The sequence below is a fragment of the Biomphalaria glabrata genome, chromosome 14 (genome assembly GCF_947242115.1).
Source record: "Biomphalaria glabrata chromosome 14, xgBioGlab47.1, whole genome shotgun sequence".
Classification (NCBI taxonomy): domain Eukaryota; kingdom Metazoa; phylum Mollusca; class Gastropoda; family Planorbidae; genus Biomphalaria; species Biomphalaria glabrata.
Genome location: NC_074724.1, coordinates 31,019,112 through 31,037,586, shown reverse-complemented (window position 1 = coordinate 31,037,586; position 18,475 = coordinate 31,019,112). Strand labels below are relative to the sequence as shown.

Genomic DNA, 18,475 nt, shown 5'->3' with positions numbered 1-18,475 from the left:
AGTTAAAGACATCTAACAGGTTAATAATTATTAAAATGCTGTACACACATTTTAGGAGTTACGTTCCTTTAATACATCTCATACTTATAGTAGTAAGGATGAGATTTTATATCCTGCATTATTGTTGACTGCTTTCCCGTCTTCGTGTTTGGTACTAGAAGGATACAGTGCCGTCATGAGCCTCATCAAAGAAACCGACTAGAAATGTGTGTGTATGTGTGTGTGTGCTCGTTGAGGTTCGTGATTGCTACTTACAAACATGAACCCGGACATAAACCCTTTCATAAAATCTCATCAACATCCTCAGAGTCATCATTTTTTTTTTTATTTTTTTTTTACAATTTTAAGTTGTCCAAAATTATCATCTCGATAAACGCTCCTTCAAAAAAATGTTACAAAGTTTATATTAACTCATCCTGTCTGTCTGTCTGTCTGTTTTTGTTTTTTTTTCACTCCAATTTACCATTCTCGGATTGAATTAAAATTTTAAACACAATTATTCATTGAACCTGATAAGACAGATCAATCAAGATGACTATAACACTTAACCAAAGAAAACACATTTTTAATTATGGATTTTTTATATTTTTTTTTACGGAAATGTTTTATTCTCGAGGAATACGAGATTGGGCATTTGCAAAACAATTAGATCAATTAGATATTCATTATAAGACATCAGTTAGGCCAGGTTCACATCTAACTTCACATTCACTTTCACCTAACCTTTGGTCTGCTGGATCGCTGGGGCACCACACAAGATTTGTTAACCTTTTTTTTCTCCATTATTTTCTGTCATTTGTTTTTGATAGAATTTCATTCTGATATTATTGAAACCTGCCTTTTTACCTGCCTAGGTGGACCACTTCGGGGGCCGATTTTCAGTTTGTGTTTCCACATAGACTTTCTTTGTAACCTTGTACTTTTTACATTTGTAACATATATTATGCAATTATGAAGTTTTACCACAAGATTTGAATATAAAATAGTTTGAGGACCGCTCTCCTTAGGAACCCACCTTTTGGGGAGACATCAAAAATTGTGCAGTTGAGTGTGTTATAATAATAGACATTATAAGCTAAAGATTTATTATTTCACTATCCATATTTTGAAATTTACAGGTAACCGAAAACAAATAAAATCTGGATTTATCAAGGGCTCAAAAAGTAGAAATCCAGTCTTGATCACCTACAAACTTGATGTTGCCAATTGCCCAGAGGTGACCTAGATCTAGTTTGATTGACTTGAAGTGCAGGACGGTACACTGTATTCACAGCTTCCGGTAGTTGGGTTGTACAGCAGACGTTCCGTGTACAGCTCGTTCTGGCCATTCAGTTGCCACCTCAGAGCACAAGTCCTGCGGGGAATAATTTCATATTTATAGAGCTTACATTTTTAGTTAAAATGTACGGCTATTAATGAAGCTTACCATGGGCGTAGACATGGGTTGTTGTTTTTTTTTCGGCTGCAGGGATTTTTTCTCCGCTCGCCATACAGGCGCGTACCTAGGGATATTCCATCGTTTGGGGGTCCCGGGGGGGCTTGACCTCTTTGAGGGCATCTGTATTTTGCGTAAATTTTAATTTAAAAAAGTAAGCAAAAAGTAAAGTTTCCCCTTTCAGACCTTGCGATCTATGGGGCAGATGGTGTTAAGGTCATCAGTTTCTATGGCCAACGGTTAACGAGCATGGTGTCATGTTGCCAGCACAACGACCAACCGTCTTTACTTTCCCCATACTAAAGTCAGGTACCCGTTAATGTTGGGTGGACTCAGGGACGCCCTAAAAATCCCGAAATTCAAAATCCCAGCCTTCACCGAGATTCAAAACCAGGACCTCAGTTTTAGAAGCCTATCGCTTAACCACTCAGCCACATTTTTTCTATTAAAAAAAAACAAAAAAAAAACAGGGGATTTTATAAGTCTACCCCCTACCCTAGCTACGCCACTGTCGCCATAAATCTATCTATCTATCTCTCTCTCTCTCTCTATATTTTTTTTTTTGGGGGGGGGGGCTGTATACTAGTACAGTGTTTCCCAAACTTTTTTACTTAACGTATTACTTCACACATTCTAAGTACGTAACAGGAAACTGTGTTTATTGTTTTAGACATATATAATTCACGTGGTGGCCTAATGGTTAAATATGACCGTTGTTCGTGCAACACCTAAACAGGCCTCGCGGAAGACTAGGGCTTGGCAGGAACACAGTTTGAGAAACAATGTATTAGTCATGTTTCAGATCCAGGTACGGGTCGGATATGATCTATACAACCGTGGTCATGTTTTTGGTCACTGTTTTTTGTTGATGTTTATTTATAAAGCAACATGTGTACATAAATTATGGCGTAGTAAGGAGAAGGGGCGGTGGTTATGGCAGTGACGTAGCTAGGGATTCGGGGGGCTTGACCCCTTTTTGGGGCCCATGCATTTTGACATTCCACATTATGACATGAGATAATGACGTAATATTTATCGTAAAAAATTTCAGACACTCATTTAGGGGCCCCCCATCAAGTGGGGTCCAGGGGATTTTCGAAATTGGACTCCCCCCCTTCTCCACCTTAGCTACGCGACTGGTTATGTTATCGCCGCCCTGCTCGTGGAGCGAAGGAGGGTGCCAAAATGAGCATTAAAAGACTACATATACCTATAATTCTGTCGCCACAATCTTTTTTTTTCTCTTAATTCTTTTATAGAATATGTAAGTTTTCTATTGCTTACCGTTAAGTTACGGGTAACGTATTGCAGATATGGAAGAAGAATACTAGAATAATTATTACAAGAGGGGAGGGGGTCGACAGGTGTTGCTGCCGCGGCAGATGCCCATCAAATCAATATAAATCAATATGCCACTTGTAGGCTACAAAATGTTTGCTTAAACCTGCCTCCACATTAGTTTAAAAAAAAACGAATTCTTTTAGTAATTTATTGCTTCGTTTGTTGACTTATTGGATGTTGAAACTGAGGTCTACGTGTTGTTACCTCTGGTAGGCATATTCATTGACACAGCTGTAGTAGTAACCAAGCTGACATTCCGGTGAACAGGCAGGATAGTCACCATCAGCTTTCCCCTGGCAGTTTGATGGGATACATTCAGTGAAACGAGCCGGTGTTTCATCTGTTTAGTAAACCATTAATATTAATTTTAAGTCTTTTAGCCATGCCAAATAAGAGTGTGCTAAACAAATGACAATAGCAAGTCTGAGAAACACAATTTTAAAACATTGTGAAGGTAGAATACAAATAGAGGACTATCTATAGCTATATCTCTATGTTGTAAACACATTCTCAGGAGGTTACATTAGAGCCGGCCTTAGATAATTGGAGACCCTAGGCGCATTGACTTTGGTGGCCCACAAATGAGATAGAAAAATACATAGTCTACTTCACCAATAACAATGGGCACAAAGTTCTCTATCTCTTCTCTAAACATTTGTTTTGAGCCCTGTATGAGGCCCCCAACAATAGGAGGCCCTAGGTGGGTGCCTAGTCTGCCTATGTATAAAGCCGGCCCTAGTTACACACACACAAAATATTTTAACGATATCATCATAAAGAGACATTAAATACTATCTTTGTCTTCTATGTATCTATCTATCTATATATATATATGTATGTATGTATCTATCTATCTATCTATCTATCTATCTCTCTATATATATGACCATTGGGAAGACATAGCTCTAGACCGCAACCGATGAAGAGAGACAGTGACCAAGAAAGCTATGGATAGCGAAAGAACAAGGGCCTCAGCCCTGGAAGAAAAGCAGACAATGCGAAAAATGGCCAGCTCCTCTACCACCGAAGCAAAAGCCACCTTAACCTGCGCTATCTGTGGACGGGAGTGTCTCTCCAAAATAGGGCTCTACAGCCACAAGAGGAAGTGTGCGAGATGAACCATAGTCGTTCTACGACTGAAGGAGGCCAATGATGATATATATATGTATATCGATCTATCCAGCGGGTGTCCCTCTGTCAGTATGTACTCCTTTTAAGCTTTAATGAATCAATTAAAATATCAATGTGAGAATCATTCAAATTATATGTCATTCATCTACTAACTCCTTCATTTCTTCAATCTTGATTGTCTATGAATTTTAAAAATCATCTCTCAACTTGCCTATTTCAGAATCTAATTTATTAATTTATTTGCTGCATTGTATTTGTTTTTAAAAAAGCACTCCATGTATCTCTTCAGTATTACCTTGAGACGCTGTACGAAGAATGACTGGGTTCGGGTGACTTCTTGGACATGATTTAGACGATTGCTGACAAGTTCGAGTCGCTGGTTCAAAAACCATCCTGGCGGAGTAGCTGCGGTTGTTGTTGTCAAGATAGGAGCTGACGTTGCATTGCCTGTGGGGCAAACATTGGTTTTAGAAGAAACATTAGACGATACCTACTGGCGTAGTTGAGTCAGATGTCTTACAACTCAGAGCATTCTTTTAAAAACATATATTGAAATGGACATAGCAGAACAAGCAAAGAACAAAGAACAAAGAAAAAATCTTAAAAAAAAAAAAATCTAAAGTGGAAGAACTCCCCTTACAACTATATCTATCAATAATGTAAAAGTTAGTTCCCTTATTCCATATCAAACAAAATAATTAATTACAATAAGTAATTGAATTTTTTTTTTCTTGTTTTGAACACCAGGTTCGGAATCCAAGCGCTTAATCGCTTAGCCACCCCAAATAGATCGAAATGCTACTTGTAATATTTTAAAAGCATTTTTTTTCCCATTCTAATATGATAAAATTTGCAGAAACATGCATATTTTAAGAAGCCAAAAAATTAACATTGAAAATGAGGTAATTAATGGGTAATAATGTTCATAACCACAGCCAGCTCACAGTACATTGTTCAATATTCTCTTTCTATGGTTTCTGTAGTACAAACTCTTTTCGTACACTTATGTTCAAATAAAAAATTAAATTTTAATATTTTTGTAAGAAGAGAAACGCTGCGTTTCTAAACAAAAAAAAAAAACAACTTAACAACGATTTGATTCAAAGGGCCAGCCATTCTAGATATATGTGTAACTAATAACTATGAAAATACTCTTGACATGTATATTTAGAATATAACGCTATATACGCTAGTAGTAGGTTTCTACAGAAATACCATAAAGTGTTTCGGACACTTAAATCTGATGAATTAATAGATGAACTAAAAGTCAGTTTTTATTGAACAAAATTGTAGCCATGCATGTAAAAATGTTTGTTTGTAAAATGTTTTACATAATTCGGATGTTCCTTCAGAGTTGAAGATAGTTTACTTCCTAGTCCAAACCTCCCGCAGGACGACGGGGGATGGGAGCGGGCAGGGTTTGAACCCTCGACCGTCGATAAATCCGAACGACAGTCCAGCGAGCAAACCGCACGACCAGGCAGCCATCCTGTAATAGAGCTAATATAATTTCAAAAGTTATTTAAAATGTAAGCAAGGTTAAATGATCATAAACAATACATAGACTGTTCCGCCTCACCCCAACTCTACCTCGCCACTGTTACTGCATTGGCGACAAGGTTTATTTAAGACTAAGACTGCTTTATTGATCTTTATGGCAATTTGTTATGATTACAAGGACTCTTTTCTCATAAATTAAAACATACACATAAATAGAACACACACAACCTACAGAGTTCATTCAGCGACTACACAAAGGCATCTTGGTCCTTTTCATGTTTCCTGATCAACGAGTGGCGTTGATATAGTCTGACCGAGTAAGGTACGAACTAGTTTTAGTACCGTTGTGTTCTTGTCTTGATTGACAACAGTCGCCCAGTTCGCGACGACTTGAAGTAGTTATATTGGAGCGGGTGGCAGATTTTTACGATTTTGTTAAGACATTTTTCGTTCACAAAGTTAGTGTGTCTTTTTTAATATGTTAGTGTTCTGCGTGAGGTTTTTGATGCTCTTTGTATAATGTTGTCTAAGCGGCGCAACAGTTTAGATGCCTTGCCAACATGTGGATGGCTGCCTGGTCGTGCGGTTTGCGCGCTGGACTGTCGTTCAGATTTATCGATGGTCCAGGGTTCAAACCCTGCCCGCTCCCATCCCCCGTCGTCCTGCAGGAGGTTTGGACTAGGAAGTAATTATCTTCAGCTCTGAAGGAACATCCGAAACATGTACAACATTTTACAAAACATTTTACAAACATGTCATTCCATATGTTAACAAATGTTGCGTTGTCGCGCAGTAAAAAGTTATCTAAGATCTTATATAGTTTAAGGCTATTAAGTTTGTTAAAGAAAAAAAAAACGCTCTGTAATTGTCTTGGTCAGAGTTTCAAGATGGTTTTCCCATGAAAGCATGTTACTCATACCTCTTAAACGCTCTTTCACGGATACATGTGTAGTAGTAGCCTTCAACACATTCTGATAAACACGCTGGGTAGTCGCCATCTTTTCTTCCAAGACAAACCAGGGAGCTGATATTTATAGCGTTCATGTTGACCTCATTCTGCACTAAAATCAAAATCATCGACACAATAAATAGTACAGTTATTCTGCTTTGTAGTTGCCAGCAGTTAATATTTAAATTTGGCGCTTAAACTTTAGATTTATTTCCTTTAGTTTATTTTTAGCAGCAACACTTAGCGACTGTGACGTAATTTTAAAAAATGTGAATAGGAATGAAGACGACACAAAAGAAAAGCATGCAGGAGGGGCGAGAAGGGGGCATGACGCCCTGATAAGATTGGGGGCGGTGCGAAGAGGGTGTATTAAAGTATTAGCCAAGAAAAATAAAACATTACCAGTGTTTTAAAAATTTGATTAAGACCTTGCAAAATGTATATTGCTTTCGCGAGAGGCGCGTGTAACAAAATGGTTTCCTAGTGATATGGAAACATTGACAACATGCTCACGGACTCACACATTATGGTTTTCTTTGATTTCAAATAGTTCTATATCGTTTAATGCAGGGGTTCTCAACTTGTGGGTCGCGACCCTCTTGGGGGTCGATTGACGATTTGCCAGGGGTCGCCTAAGACCATCGAAAATATGAATTGTTATTGTCTATTCTTCTATTGCTGTATGTGTGTGTGGGAGGGGGGTCGAGGCAGAGTGGGTGATTGTAAAAAGGGGTCGCTGAGCATAAAAGGTTGAGAACCGCTGGTTTAATGCCTATGCATCCTAGATTTACGAAATGCCAGTAGTAAAACATTTGACTTCCGAACCAGAGGGTCCCGGGTTCGAATCGTTATGAAGACTGGAATTTTTAATTTCGGGATCTTTAGGGCGCCGCTAGATCCATCCAGCTCTAATGGCTTGGTCGTTGTGCTGGCCACATGACACCCTCTTTACCGTGGGCCACAGAAACAGATGACCTTTACACCATTTGCCCTATGCTTTACAGGCCAAAGAAATATAAGATTGGACAATAATGTTTTGAAAATGTAATAGGCATACAACTAACCGAACCCGTAAATGTGAAACATTTCTAGATATAGTAGACACTAATCCTTAGTACATGGCATTCCTTATCTGGACATAGTCTTAATGCTTTATTTTGTTGTTGTTGTTTTTTTTGTTGTTTTTTTTTTGTAAATTAAACTTTTCAGGAGATAGATAAACTCCACCAACCTTTGCAAACTGTATTCGATACATTGTACAAAATGTTTTGAAGTCCCTTGAATGTCGAAACTTTGTACACAAAGAGTGGTGACGTAGATATCGCCTGCAGTTCTTTGTTGTCTATCTCAGGGCCAATACCAATGGTAAGAACAATGACTCCAGAGTTCTTTAAAAGTTCCGCCTCTTTGAATGTGACTGTCTCTGGGAAAATTCATTAACTCTTTCAGTGCGAATTATTTGATCGAAACAATTGAGTCTTGCTAAACAAACAAAATCTGCAGCGTGGTTAGAGTTACTAAAATAACTTAACTTCTGTATTTCATTATATAATTTAACATATTTGATTTTATTTAAAAACAAATAAGTCTAAACCAGCTGCGCTAGCAAATTTACTCCCTGAGAAAACTCCGCACTGAAAGAGTTAAATCTATTTAAGGTGTAATGTAGTGTCTGAAATAGTATTTGTCAGTATAGATAGAATATAAAGTTAAACCATTTGGATTAGATGTGATTCGTTGCTCTAGAACTTATTCTTGTACTTACTATCTGACGAGTGACCATCGGTCACCACCAATGCGATTTTAGGAACGTCCGACCTAGCGCCATTAGCAGAAGTGAAGGCCACAGTTCTGGCCAGGTTTAGGGCAGCACCTGTGTTTGTCTGACCGCCTGCATACGTTGTGTTAAGTATAGCCTGGAAAAATATGTATAACAAACAGAAGGATAATGAGTAGAAAACTTCAACGACAGGAGGAAATGCAAGAGTGAGAATCATTGAGGGGATAAAGAGAAAGAGGAAGAAAGAGAGCTAGAGAGATACATTGATATATAGAGAGGTGGAATTGCACAGTATACAGCAGCATATGCAAAACTATAATGAATCTGAACCGACAAGGGCATAGCCCTCGACACTAAAAATCAGACTGATGCGCTCCCTGGTCACGGCCCAATTCTAATATGCATGCGGCATGCGTATGTTGGACGCTGACAGCAGATCTCGAGAAGAGGATACTAGACCTAAGATGCTACAGAAAGACTTACAAAGACCGCATCACGAATAAAGAGATAAGAAACATGATTAATAAAGCGATTGGACCCAACAATGACCACTTAGCCACGTCAAACAAACGTAAACTCAAACTCTATGGCCACAACACAAGGTCCTCAGAGCTAAAAAAAAAAAAAACTTATCAGGAAGAAGAAGAAGAGGAAGACAGAAAAAGCGATGGGAGGACAACATCAAAGAATGGACAGACATGTCAGTGAATGAAATTCTATCTAAAGCAATGGACAGAGAGGAATGCAGAAAGACGTTGACAGTTTTTGTATGATACCCCAATGGTCCAACCGACTAAGGGATAGATGATGGTGAAGATTAGCTAGATAGACAGAGAGAAATAAGAGAGAGAGAGAGAGAGAGAGAGATACAGAGAAACGCCAAAATTTTGAGGGAAAAAAAGGTTCATTGTTAAAGATATATATTTTTATTTAGACTAATAGAAAGACTGGGAGATAGAGAGACAGTATAATAGGATACAGAGAAAAATAGACAGAGAGATAGAGCAGGGCCGAAGGAAAAAAATGGAGATATAAACGCACATAGCAAGACAGATGGAGAAAAAAATAAAGAAATATGAAAATAATCAGAAAAAAAAGGGACCAAAAATAAAGTAAGAAATTGGTATATAAACGAAAAGAGAGAAATAGGGCGCTGTGCGTGGAGGGGTAGAGAGAGAATAGAAAGCTAAATAAACATATAAAAATTGATGAGAGAAAAAAAAAGAGTAATAAAAATACTGGTTGAAAAAGAGAAAGATAGAGAGAGAGAATGGTTGCCTGGTCCCTTACTTCAAAGTGATTGGGCAGAATATTAACAAGACAGACTGCCCAGAGGTTCTCAAACTCTTACCTTCCTCAACGCACTGTTAGTCAAATACTTGGTGAAATCAAAGTACAACTTGTTGACATCACTAAAAGTCAGCTCACTGAAGTGAACCGAGTCGTTGCCAACTGAAAACTGAAATGCAAAGTCTGCTAGAAATTTGAGCACTTGGTTGAAATTTTCCTTTAAGATACTTCCGGATTCATCGATGACGAAAAGAACATCAGCTCGTCCTTGGCATGTGGACACTGAAAACAAGAAGAGAAAATCATCTTAGAATAAAACCGATCATTTTAAAGAACTTTTTCTACAAAGCTTATATTAACTCACGGATACCTTTTCCCAAACCTAATCTCGGATCAAGCTGAAATTTTGCAAAATTATGTTTTACATGCCAAAACAAGAATCAGTAAAACAAAAATTAACCAATTAGTTAATTAACTAAAGTTAATGAGTTATATTGTTTGATATTTCAAACAAGGGAAATAAATTGTATCTGACTGATATAGGGCAGATGATGTAAAAGATCTATTTCTGTGGCCCATGGTTTACAAGGGTGTCATGTTGCCAGCACAACTAACAACCACCTTTACTTTTCCCCAACTATTGTCAGGTACCAATTAGAACTGGATGGACTCAGAGTCGCACAAAACATCCCAAAATGAAAAATCACAATCTTCACCAGGATTTGAACCCATGACCGTCCAGTTCAGAAGCCAAGCGCTTTATCACTCAGCCACCCCGGCTTGCTGCAATATAATCATTTGTAGAAACTTGACGCTAAAAAAGAACCCAAAGTGTGGAAAAAAAATCATGTTTACATTTCTGTGGTAATGTGTACGAGTACTAAAGCGATCGTTATAATAAATGTCAAAGTACCTTGCTTTGCATATCCTTCCCAGTTGGTATTTCTACATTCTTACCTGCGCTTGTTGTAGTCGTTGTTGGTTTGGTAGTAGTTGTCGTTGGGGTAGTAGTTGTCGTTGGGGTAGTGGTTGTCGTTGGGGTAGTGGTGGTTGGTCTCGGAGTAGTTGTCGTGGTGGTGGTCGTGGTTGTGCTGGGAGGTGCTGCTGTAGTAGGAGGGCTTCTGGGGCAAGCGACGGACTTGAGTTGACAACTACGAGTTATCGGATCGTAGACCATCCTGTCAGTGTAACTTTGTTTGTTGTCATTAGTGTATGTTCCGAGATTGCATTGCCTGTGAGATTCAATGTAAACTCATTAGTAATTAACTAACAGGACATAATACATAAAAGGTTCTGCAAAAAAAACAAAAAACATTATTATTATTGACCATAGTCTCGTGATGTACACATAAAGGTAGCCACACAATTTAAACAAGAAGTTTTTTTTTTGTTTTTTTTTTAATTTGTCTTCTTAAAGTTTTGCAGTTTTTGCATAGAAGATAGATAAATTAAGGGGAGATAATCGATATCCGATACCCAAAAGTTGGAGAACTTTCTATTTCTGAGTTAAGGAACCTAGAAATACGGGAAACAATCTTACATCTGGTCCAAAAATAGTCAGTTCAGTCCATAAATTTCAAGCTTCAGGGCAGGTCTTAGGCCTTAGGCCATTGCAACCTATGCGGTCGCAGTGGGCCCCGCACTTTCATAGGCCCCGCGCGAATAGTAGATGAAAAATATTAAATTAAACCATTTTAACTTATTATTAAAAGGGTTCCTGGAATTATTCTGCAAATGCAAAATATACGAAAAAGTCATGAAAATCACCTGAAAGTATTAAAATCTTCTGAAAACTCATGCAAATCTCCTTAAAAAAAAGACAAAATTGTCACTAAAGGTGTCATTCAATATTTAGTTTCTAATACAAAATCTTAATTTTCACTTATTGTCATTATGCCTAGGTTCGCTACCCATACTGGGCCCCGCGCAATCCGTTTCACATAGGGCCCCGCAACCTGTAGGACCGGCCCTGTCATGCTTATAATATGTACTAATTTGAATCTTTATTAAATTTGCATTGTAAAGTATTGCTTAATATCTAGTTGGTGTTCAATATTTGTATGACTCATTTCTATTCAAGAATGAAATGACTTTAATTTACTCTGTTTTACCTGAACAGATATCCAATGAAAGGGTTAACGCGAGAGCTATGCAATAGAACGAATGATTTAGTATCACAATGCAAGCAACTATAAGTTGATCATACCTCGGCTGTTAATTCAAGTTCAATGTCTTTTCATCGCTTGATTGTAATGTATAATAGGTCCATCTTTCATTAATAACTACGCAAAGTTTTAACCAATCTGAACGAGAACAGTACCAGGAAAAAAAAGAAAAAGAGGCAGACAGAGAAAGCGATGGGAGGAAAACATTTAAAAAATGGACGGGCCTGCCATTGAAAGAGGTTCTATTCAAGGCGAAAGACAGAGAGGAATGGGAGAAAGACGGTTGACAAATCTTGCGTGGTGCCCCAACGGTTAAACAGAATAAGGGTTAAACGTGTAAAAGAATCCTGACAGACATACAGACGGAGAGACTTAATGTAAGCTTTTTAAAAAGAAATTGTTAACACAGTACATTGTTATGTAATAGACCATCATCACGGTGTGTGTTTGTTTTGTTTTTTAATCTTTGATGTTTGACTTCTGATAGAAAACAGTTGTATCTTACTTTTTGTACACGAGCTCACGAGTACACGTGTAGTAGTAGCCGTCGACACACTCAGATAAGCAGGCAGGATAGTCCCCGTCCCTTCTTCCAAGACAAAACAAGGAACTGACGTTGACAGTGTTGATGTTCACGTCTGTCTGAACTGAAATAAAATGAGAGTTTCATTCCTAGAATTAATGAGATAATAAAAACAACAATATCACGTTAATTTGTGTTAATGGATAGTACGTTAATTTCTGCAGCTCAGGGGAAAGAAAATTGTTTGGCGCCCCCCCCCCCCATTTTCTATGAACATCGCATAGAAATAAAGGCTTATAAATACAAAAAAAGTATTGAATTTGGTTAATGGATAAAATGCAACCGCGATAGACAAAAGTGAAAACAGGACATTTTCACCCTTTCGCCCGGTTCCGGCCGGACCAACGATACAAGCCCTAAAAAGATTAAGGTAACCCTAGTAATGATGCAAGGACATTTTTTGTCCGGTTCCGGCCGGACCAACGATACAAGCCCTAAAAGGATACAGGTAATCCTAGTAATGATAATGACATAATGATGTCTACACTACTACAAACACCCTAAAACTGCAAAGAACGACAAACCTTTACAGATAGTGTTGGAGACATTGTTGATGATGGCTTCAAGTCCCTGGAAATTGCTGACATTGAACACATAAGACGGGGCTGTGGCGATGGACTGCAACTCCTTGTAATCGATTCCTGTGCCCACGCCAATAGCAAAGACAGTAACTCCAGAATTCTTTAGCAGACTTGCTTCTTGCATTGTAGTTGCTCCTAATTGAAAACAAAAAGGAATTCGTATTTTAGTATTTGAATATTCTAAACTCTGCCATTATTCATCGAACGTTTTTGAATTCGAGTTTTATTTATATCCAAGTGGGGCTTCATTTACAGACTACGAAGATGTGTGCGTGTGAGAAACCCAGCTATTAGAGCATGGAATGGGTTGCCTGAGTCAGCCAGGAAAACCAATGACTTTAAGTCACTGTTTAACACGCATGACTAGATTGACACAGGGACATGAGTAAGACGTAATCATCCTCTCTTTTGAAGTACAGTCTTCAACTTAGAATATGAATAAATCTATAATATAAAGCAGAAAGTAAGGCGTACGTATGCATGTCTGCATGTCATTTTAAATGTAAATTTACGACCTTTATTATGCATTCATTATGCTCTGTTTTTATTTTGCTACAATGATAATGTTAGTACACCCATTAATATTTGTGCCATTGTAAAACCTATAAATCTTAATGTAGTGGATCTAACTACTTTTAGATCAGGGCCGGCCTTAGGTAAATGGACGCCCAAGGCGAAGTGAATTTGGTGGCTCCCCAATGGAATATAAAATTGATACAAACCAAATATATAAAATTAAGACTGAAACAAATTACGCAATGGATTCAAAACCAAACTGTTTGATCTATGAACTGAGATCTAGACAATTAAACAGAGCCATAGAGCAATGCTATGTTTAAGATTTGAAAGAGACAGTGCTACAAGTAGACATAGAGCCATAGAGCTTTGTTAGTTTAAGATTTGAACGAATTTTCACAATTTTTTTCTCTAAAACGTAGAGAGTCCTGTGCGAGGTCCACATCAATCGAATGCCCATGCGGCTGCCTAGTTTGCCTATGACTAATGCCGGCCCTGTTGAAATACTCATAACTTTATAATGCCGGCCCTGTTGAAATACTCATAACTTTATAATGCCGGCCCTATTGAAATACTCATAACTTTATAATGCCGGCCCTGTTGAAATACTCATAACTTTATAATGCCGGCCCTATTGAAATACTCATAACTTTATAATGCCGGCCCTATTGAAATACTCATAACTTTATAATGCCGGCCCTGTTGAAATACTCATAACTTTATAATGCCGGCCCTATTGAAATACTCATAACTTTAGTCCTAAGTCCTGAACGTATGTAAGTTGTCAGGAATCAACCATTGTAGAATAGGGATCATTTGTGAACTTATACAATATATAAATATAAAGCACAATCAACAATGAACAACTTTAACATATGCAAGACTAGAGCACTAGTCACAGTGAGCATCTAAAAACGAAGTATTGCTAGTATAGTAATAAACCGACTCAAAGTCCATATAAACTCTTTAATCTTGTTTTCAATTTTTTATCTTTTTCTTCTAGTTTTTAAAATACGTTTTAAAAATTGTTAAAATGTAAAAATTTAAAACTATGAAATGTAACATATATTTTTTTTACATATTTACAAAATATTACACTATATTTGTGTTGTCATTGTGTCTGTAACATATTTATTTCGAGACAGAGACACTAAATCTCTGGACATATCTCAGTAGTGATATCGGGGCAATGTCATAATATTCAGGTCTACAATTTCCTAATACGGTGGTGGTTAATTTCAATTAATGCTAGGGTGTTTTTATAACTGTTCTTGGGTAGTTATCCTCTATTTTGCCTATTATGATTGCATATAAATGATTCGCCATTATTTATTATGGTAACATTATTTTATTAAAGTGTTTTTTATTGGTTTAATAAAGTTTTGTTATTAACTATAAAGACCTGTAACGTCAGTAACTGGTGTAGTAATTCTTATCATCGTTCCTTGTTAATATGGCATGTTCAGTTAAGTTACTCTTTACAATAATTTTGTTGTAAAATGTTTTACATAATTCGGATGTTCCTTCAGAGTTGAAGATAGTTTACTTCCTAGTCCAAACCTCCCGCAGGACGACGGGGGATGGGAGCGGGCAGGGTTTGAACCCTCGACCGTCGATAAATCCGAACGACAGTCCAGCGCGCAAACCGCACGACCAGGCAGAAATCCTTACAATAATTTTGTGCAAGAAATGACTCATCAATGTACTGTTATTCTATGTATTATTATACTTTAGTTGCCACTATCAGATACTTTTTTCTTTGTACACTACGTATCCGTGGTTAACCAGAACTCCAAGATCTCGGTGTTAACTAGTAGTAATTGGTTGTCCCGGGTTTTAAAGGGAGAAAAGTTATCGCCAGAACAGATTTAACGTAATGGTTTGCTTAAGGCTTATATTTATTACTAGTCGACCAGCGGCGTAGCATATGCCGCTATTTAGCAGGGCCACCGTAAGCCACTGAAACCTATGCGACAGCAGTGGGCCACGCACTTTCATAAGCCCCTCCGTAATTCTAGGTGTAAATTGTAAAATGAAACCATTTTATAACTTATAAGAGATTTCCTCGGCCTCCTGATTTATCAGGAGCTCCTGGAAATATCCTGAAATTGCAAAATGTACGAAAAAGTCCTGGAAATGTCAGGAAATTATTAAATCTTTTGACAATTCATAAAAATATCCAGAAATATAGACCAGATTTTGGGGTGTCATTCAATATGGAAAACGCCAATCCTACGCGCGATAAAAAAGCGGCATGATACAATACCCGTAATTGTGAAATCTGATGAATGAGGGATGGTGCGCCTTTACTTTGTAAAGAATTCGACCTAAAAGATGAGATTATGTGTGAGCCTTTCATGGTCTTCAACAACATGACTTTAAGATGAGCAATTTACGGAAACGGAGTCCTGGTGAGTTTTCTCCCCTTTAAATAATACGAAACATTGTAAATCTACTTTCATACATACAGCAACAGGTTTTTCTGCAAGTTTCACGACCTTCTTTTTTTTTTTTTTTTTGTTGCAAAGCTTATATGAACTCACTCTATCTGTCTGTCTGTCTGGCCAAAATCCAGACAAGTGATAGTATCACTGCTTATTCAGAAAGATAAAAACATGAGATTACGCTAAACAAAAACAATTGGTCAAAAAATATTTCTAATCGAACATATTTATTATTATTAGTCTAGAACTATTAAAAATTTGATAACATGACTGATCCAAACTAATTCGTTTTTTTTTTCAAGTATGTGCTTGTATTTTTAATGTTTTTAAATACGTTTATTTATTTAAAAAAACTAAAACTATGTAAATTGACATAAATTGTATGTACTTATGTACAAATCATTTAAAGCGTTTTTCACGATGGCGGATACTTTACGCTAGACGAACTCAGGACTGCCCTGGACTCGACTAAGAACAATAAATCACCCGGTCCAGATGGCTTAACATTTGAACTCTATAAAACCTTCTCCCCCCTGCTTGGTCCTCTCTTACTGCGACTATATAGCGACGCCATTAAACTGGGACATTTTCCTCCAAATTTTAACGAAGCATACATCACACTTTTACCTAAGAAATCTGAAAATAACACTTCACCTAGCGACTATAGGCCCATTTCACTTCTCAACACGGACTATAAACTTCTCACAAAAATGATTTTCCTAAGAATGAAACCACTCATAAACCAACTTATCGGACATGACCAGTACTGTTGTATCCAGGACAGAAATATAGACGGCATGACGCATTTTTTACGGGATTTTATCATGTACAGTAAGGATAAAAACCTCAATGTGTCTCTTTTATCTGTAGATCAAGAAAAAGCCTTTGACCGAGTAAGCCATAGCTTCCTGTTCAAGGTGCTTGAGAAATGTAAAATAAGTTCCCTGTTAATCAGATATATAAAGCTTGTCTATACCAATGCAACAAGTAGATTGATAATTAATCATTCTCTCAGTAGGAGTATCCTCATACAAAGGTCTGTCAGACAGGGCTTTCCTTTATCCCCCTTCTTGTATATCCTTTGCTTGGAACCCTTCTTGGAATCTGTAAGATCTGACCCATCTATTATTGGGATAAATATACCGGGTCGTTCCTTCTCAACCATCAAAGTCAAAGCCTATGCGGATGATACAACCTTTTTTCCATCTTCAGAGCAAGATATTGAGAATATACTAAAGAAATTTACACTTTTCGGAGAAGCTAGTGGTTCAAAAATAAATATAAATAAATCCTCTGTAATGGGACTAGGGAAATGGAAATTCAAAGAGAATTGCGCTTTCAGAATTGTTGATAAAATCAAGATTTGTGGTATTGTCTATACATGTAATCCTTTGTTCTATTGTAAAGACCAGTGGGAGAATATTTTTGTCAAAGCCTCAAACTTAATTAAACTTTATCAGCACACAGGTTCTACAATATTTGGTAGAGCTGTATTGATAAATAGTTTGGTCATTCCAAAGATTGTCTATTTAGCTAACATTACAGAGCCACCTCCTAAATTCATAAACAAGCTGAACAAGTTAATTAGAAGCTTTATATTTAAAAACACTATTAGGAGCATTAAGCACACTACACTCATTCAAAACAAAGAGGATGGGGGGATAAACTTGCAAGATGTTAAAACAAAAATACAGTCGCTAAGGCTAAAATTTGTAGGTCAAGTAGTTAGAAACCCAACAAACTTTCCCTTGACAATTTACTATTATGGTTTAAGATTAAGTAGTCTTCTTCCAATACACAATGATACTCCTCACTATTTTGGTACAGTCACTCATCCATTTTACAGATCTATTTCAAGAGTTTTACCTGGTAATGAACATTTAATACACAACAAAACCAAAGAATCATACACAACACTTAAAAAGCTGTTACAGGAAAGCCTAGTGAATAGGATTAAGTGGGGGAGAGTTCTTGGGGTGACAGAATTCAAGGACACATTCATAAACCTACACAGTAAACATATCCCACTAAAAGCTAGAGAGATTAGTTATAGACTTATCTTTGGGATGACCCCTATGGTTAGAAGACGGGCAAATGACCGTGAATGTATATTATGCCACCTTGAAAATGCTGATAACGAAAAACACATGTATTTGGAATGTCCATTATTCCTTCAAGTTAGAAGTACTGTAATGGACCTATTGGAAGCAAACTGTGGCAATTATGTAAATGTTAACTTGTCTATTATTTTAAACAAGCTGCCAAAACTAAAAAATAAAATGATACATAACTTTAACTTGATTATTGTTTCCGAATACAGGAATCTTGTTTGGGCTAGCTGGCTCAAATGTCTACATAATAATAAGGTGTTTGATCCTAATCACTTGGAATTAACATTTAGAAAAATAATGGACTTTAGGGTAGAGAATTATCTAGTTTGATTTTCATATACCTGTATAATGCTCATGTAGTTTTTCAGAAATAGGGTGTTGGGGGTCAGGGATATCTGATATTGTGTTGATTGTTCTGGAGTAGAGTATATTTGTATCATTTTTCTGTCTTTAGTGGGTTCATTGGTTAGGTAGTATGTCTTTGATATTAAATAATATTTCTATTACTGTTATTATATTTTTAGGTTAATCACTTTGCAATTGTTTATGATTTAATACTTGTGAATTATGATAACTTACAAATAAAAACATATTAAAAAAAAAAAAAAAAAAAAAAAAAAAAAAGCCCACAAAAGAGGCAATAAATAAA

General features: G+C 37.0%; 1 protein-coding gene across 2 annotated transcripts in view; it reads right to left on the bottom strand.

Annotated features, from left to right (window-relative positions):
- Window positions 1-549: 549 nt before the first annotated feature.
- The window catches only part of LOC106069526 (collagen alpha-1(XII) chain-like), a 33,683-nt gene continuing 15,757 nt past the window's right edge, over window positions 550-18,475 (bottom strand). For both annotated transcript variants that reach the window (XM_056010279.1, XM_056010278.1), the window contains exons 10-19: window positions 12,699-12,890; window positions 12,097-12,238; window positions 10,384-10,658; window positions 9,488-9,708; window positions 8,122-8,272; window positions 7,588-7,779; window positions 6,327-6,468; window positions 4,203-4,354; window positions 2,981-3,116; window positions 550-1,354 (exon numbers count right to left, since the gene is read on the bottom strand). In XM_056010279.1, the coding sequence (XP_055866254.1) occupies window positions 1,228-1,354; window positions 2,981-3,116; window positions 4,203-4,354; window positions 6,327-6,468; window positions 7,588-7,779; window positions 8,122-8,272; window positions 9,488-9,708; window positions 10,384-10,658; window positions 12,097-12,238; window positions 12,699-12,890 (1,730 nt within the window). In that variant the 3' untranslated portion in view covers window positions 550-1,227. The remainder of the gene's footprint in view (window positions 1,355-2,980; window positions 3,117-4,202; window positions 4,355-6,326; window positions 6,469-7,587; window positions 7,780-8,121; window positions 8,273-9,487; window positions 9,709-10,383; window positions 10,659-12,096; window positions 12,239-12,698; window positions 12,891-18,475) is intronic.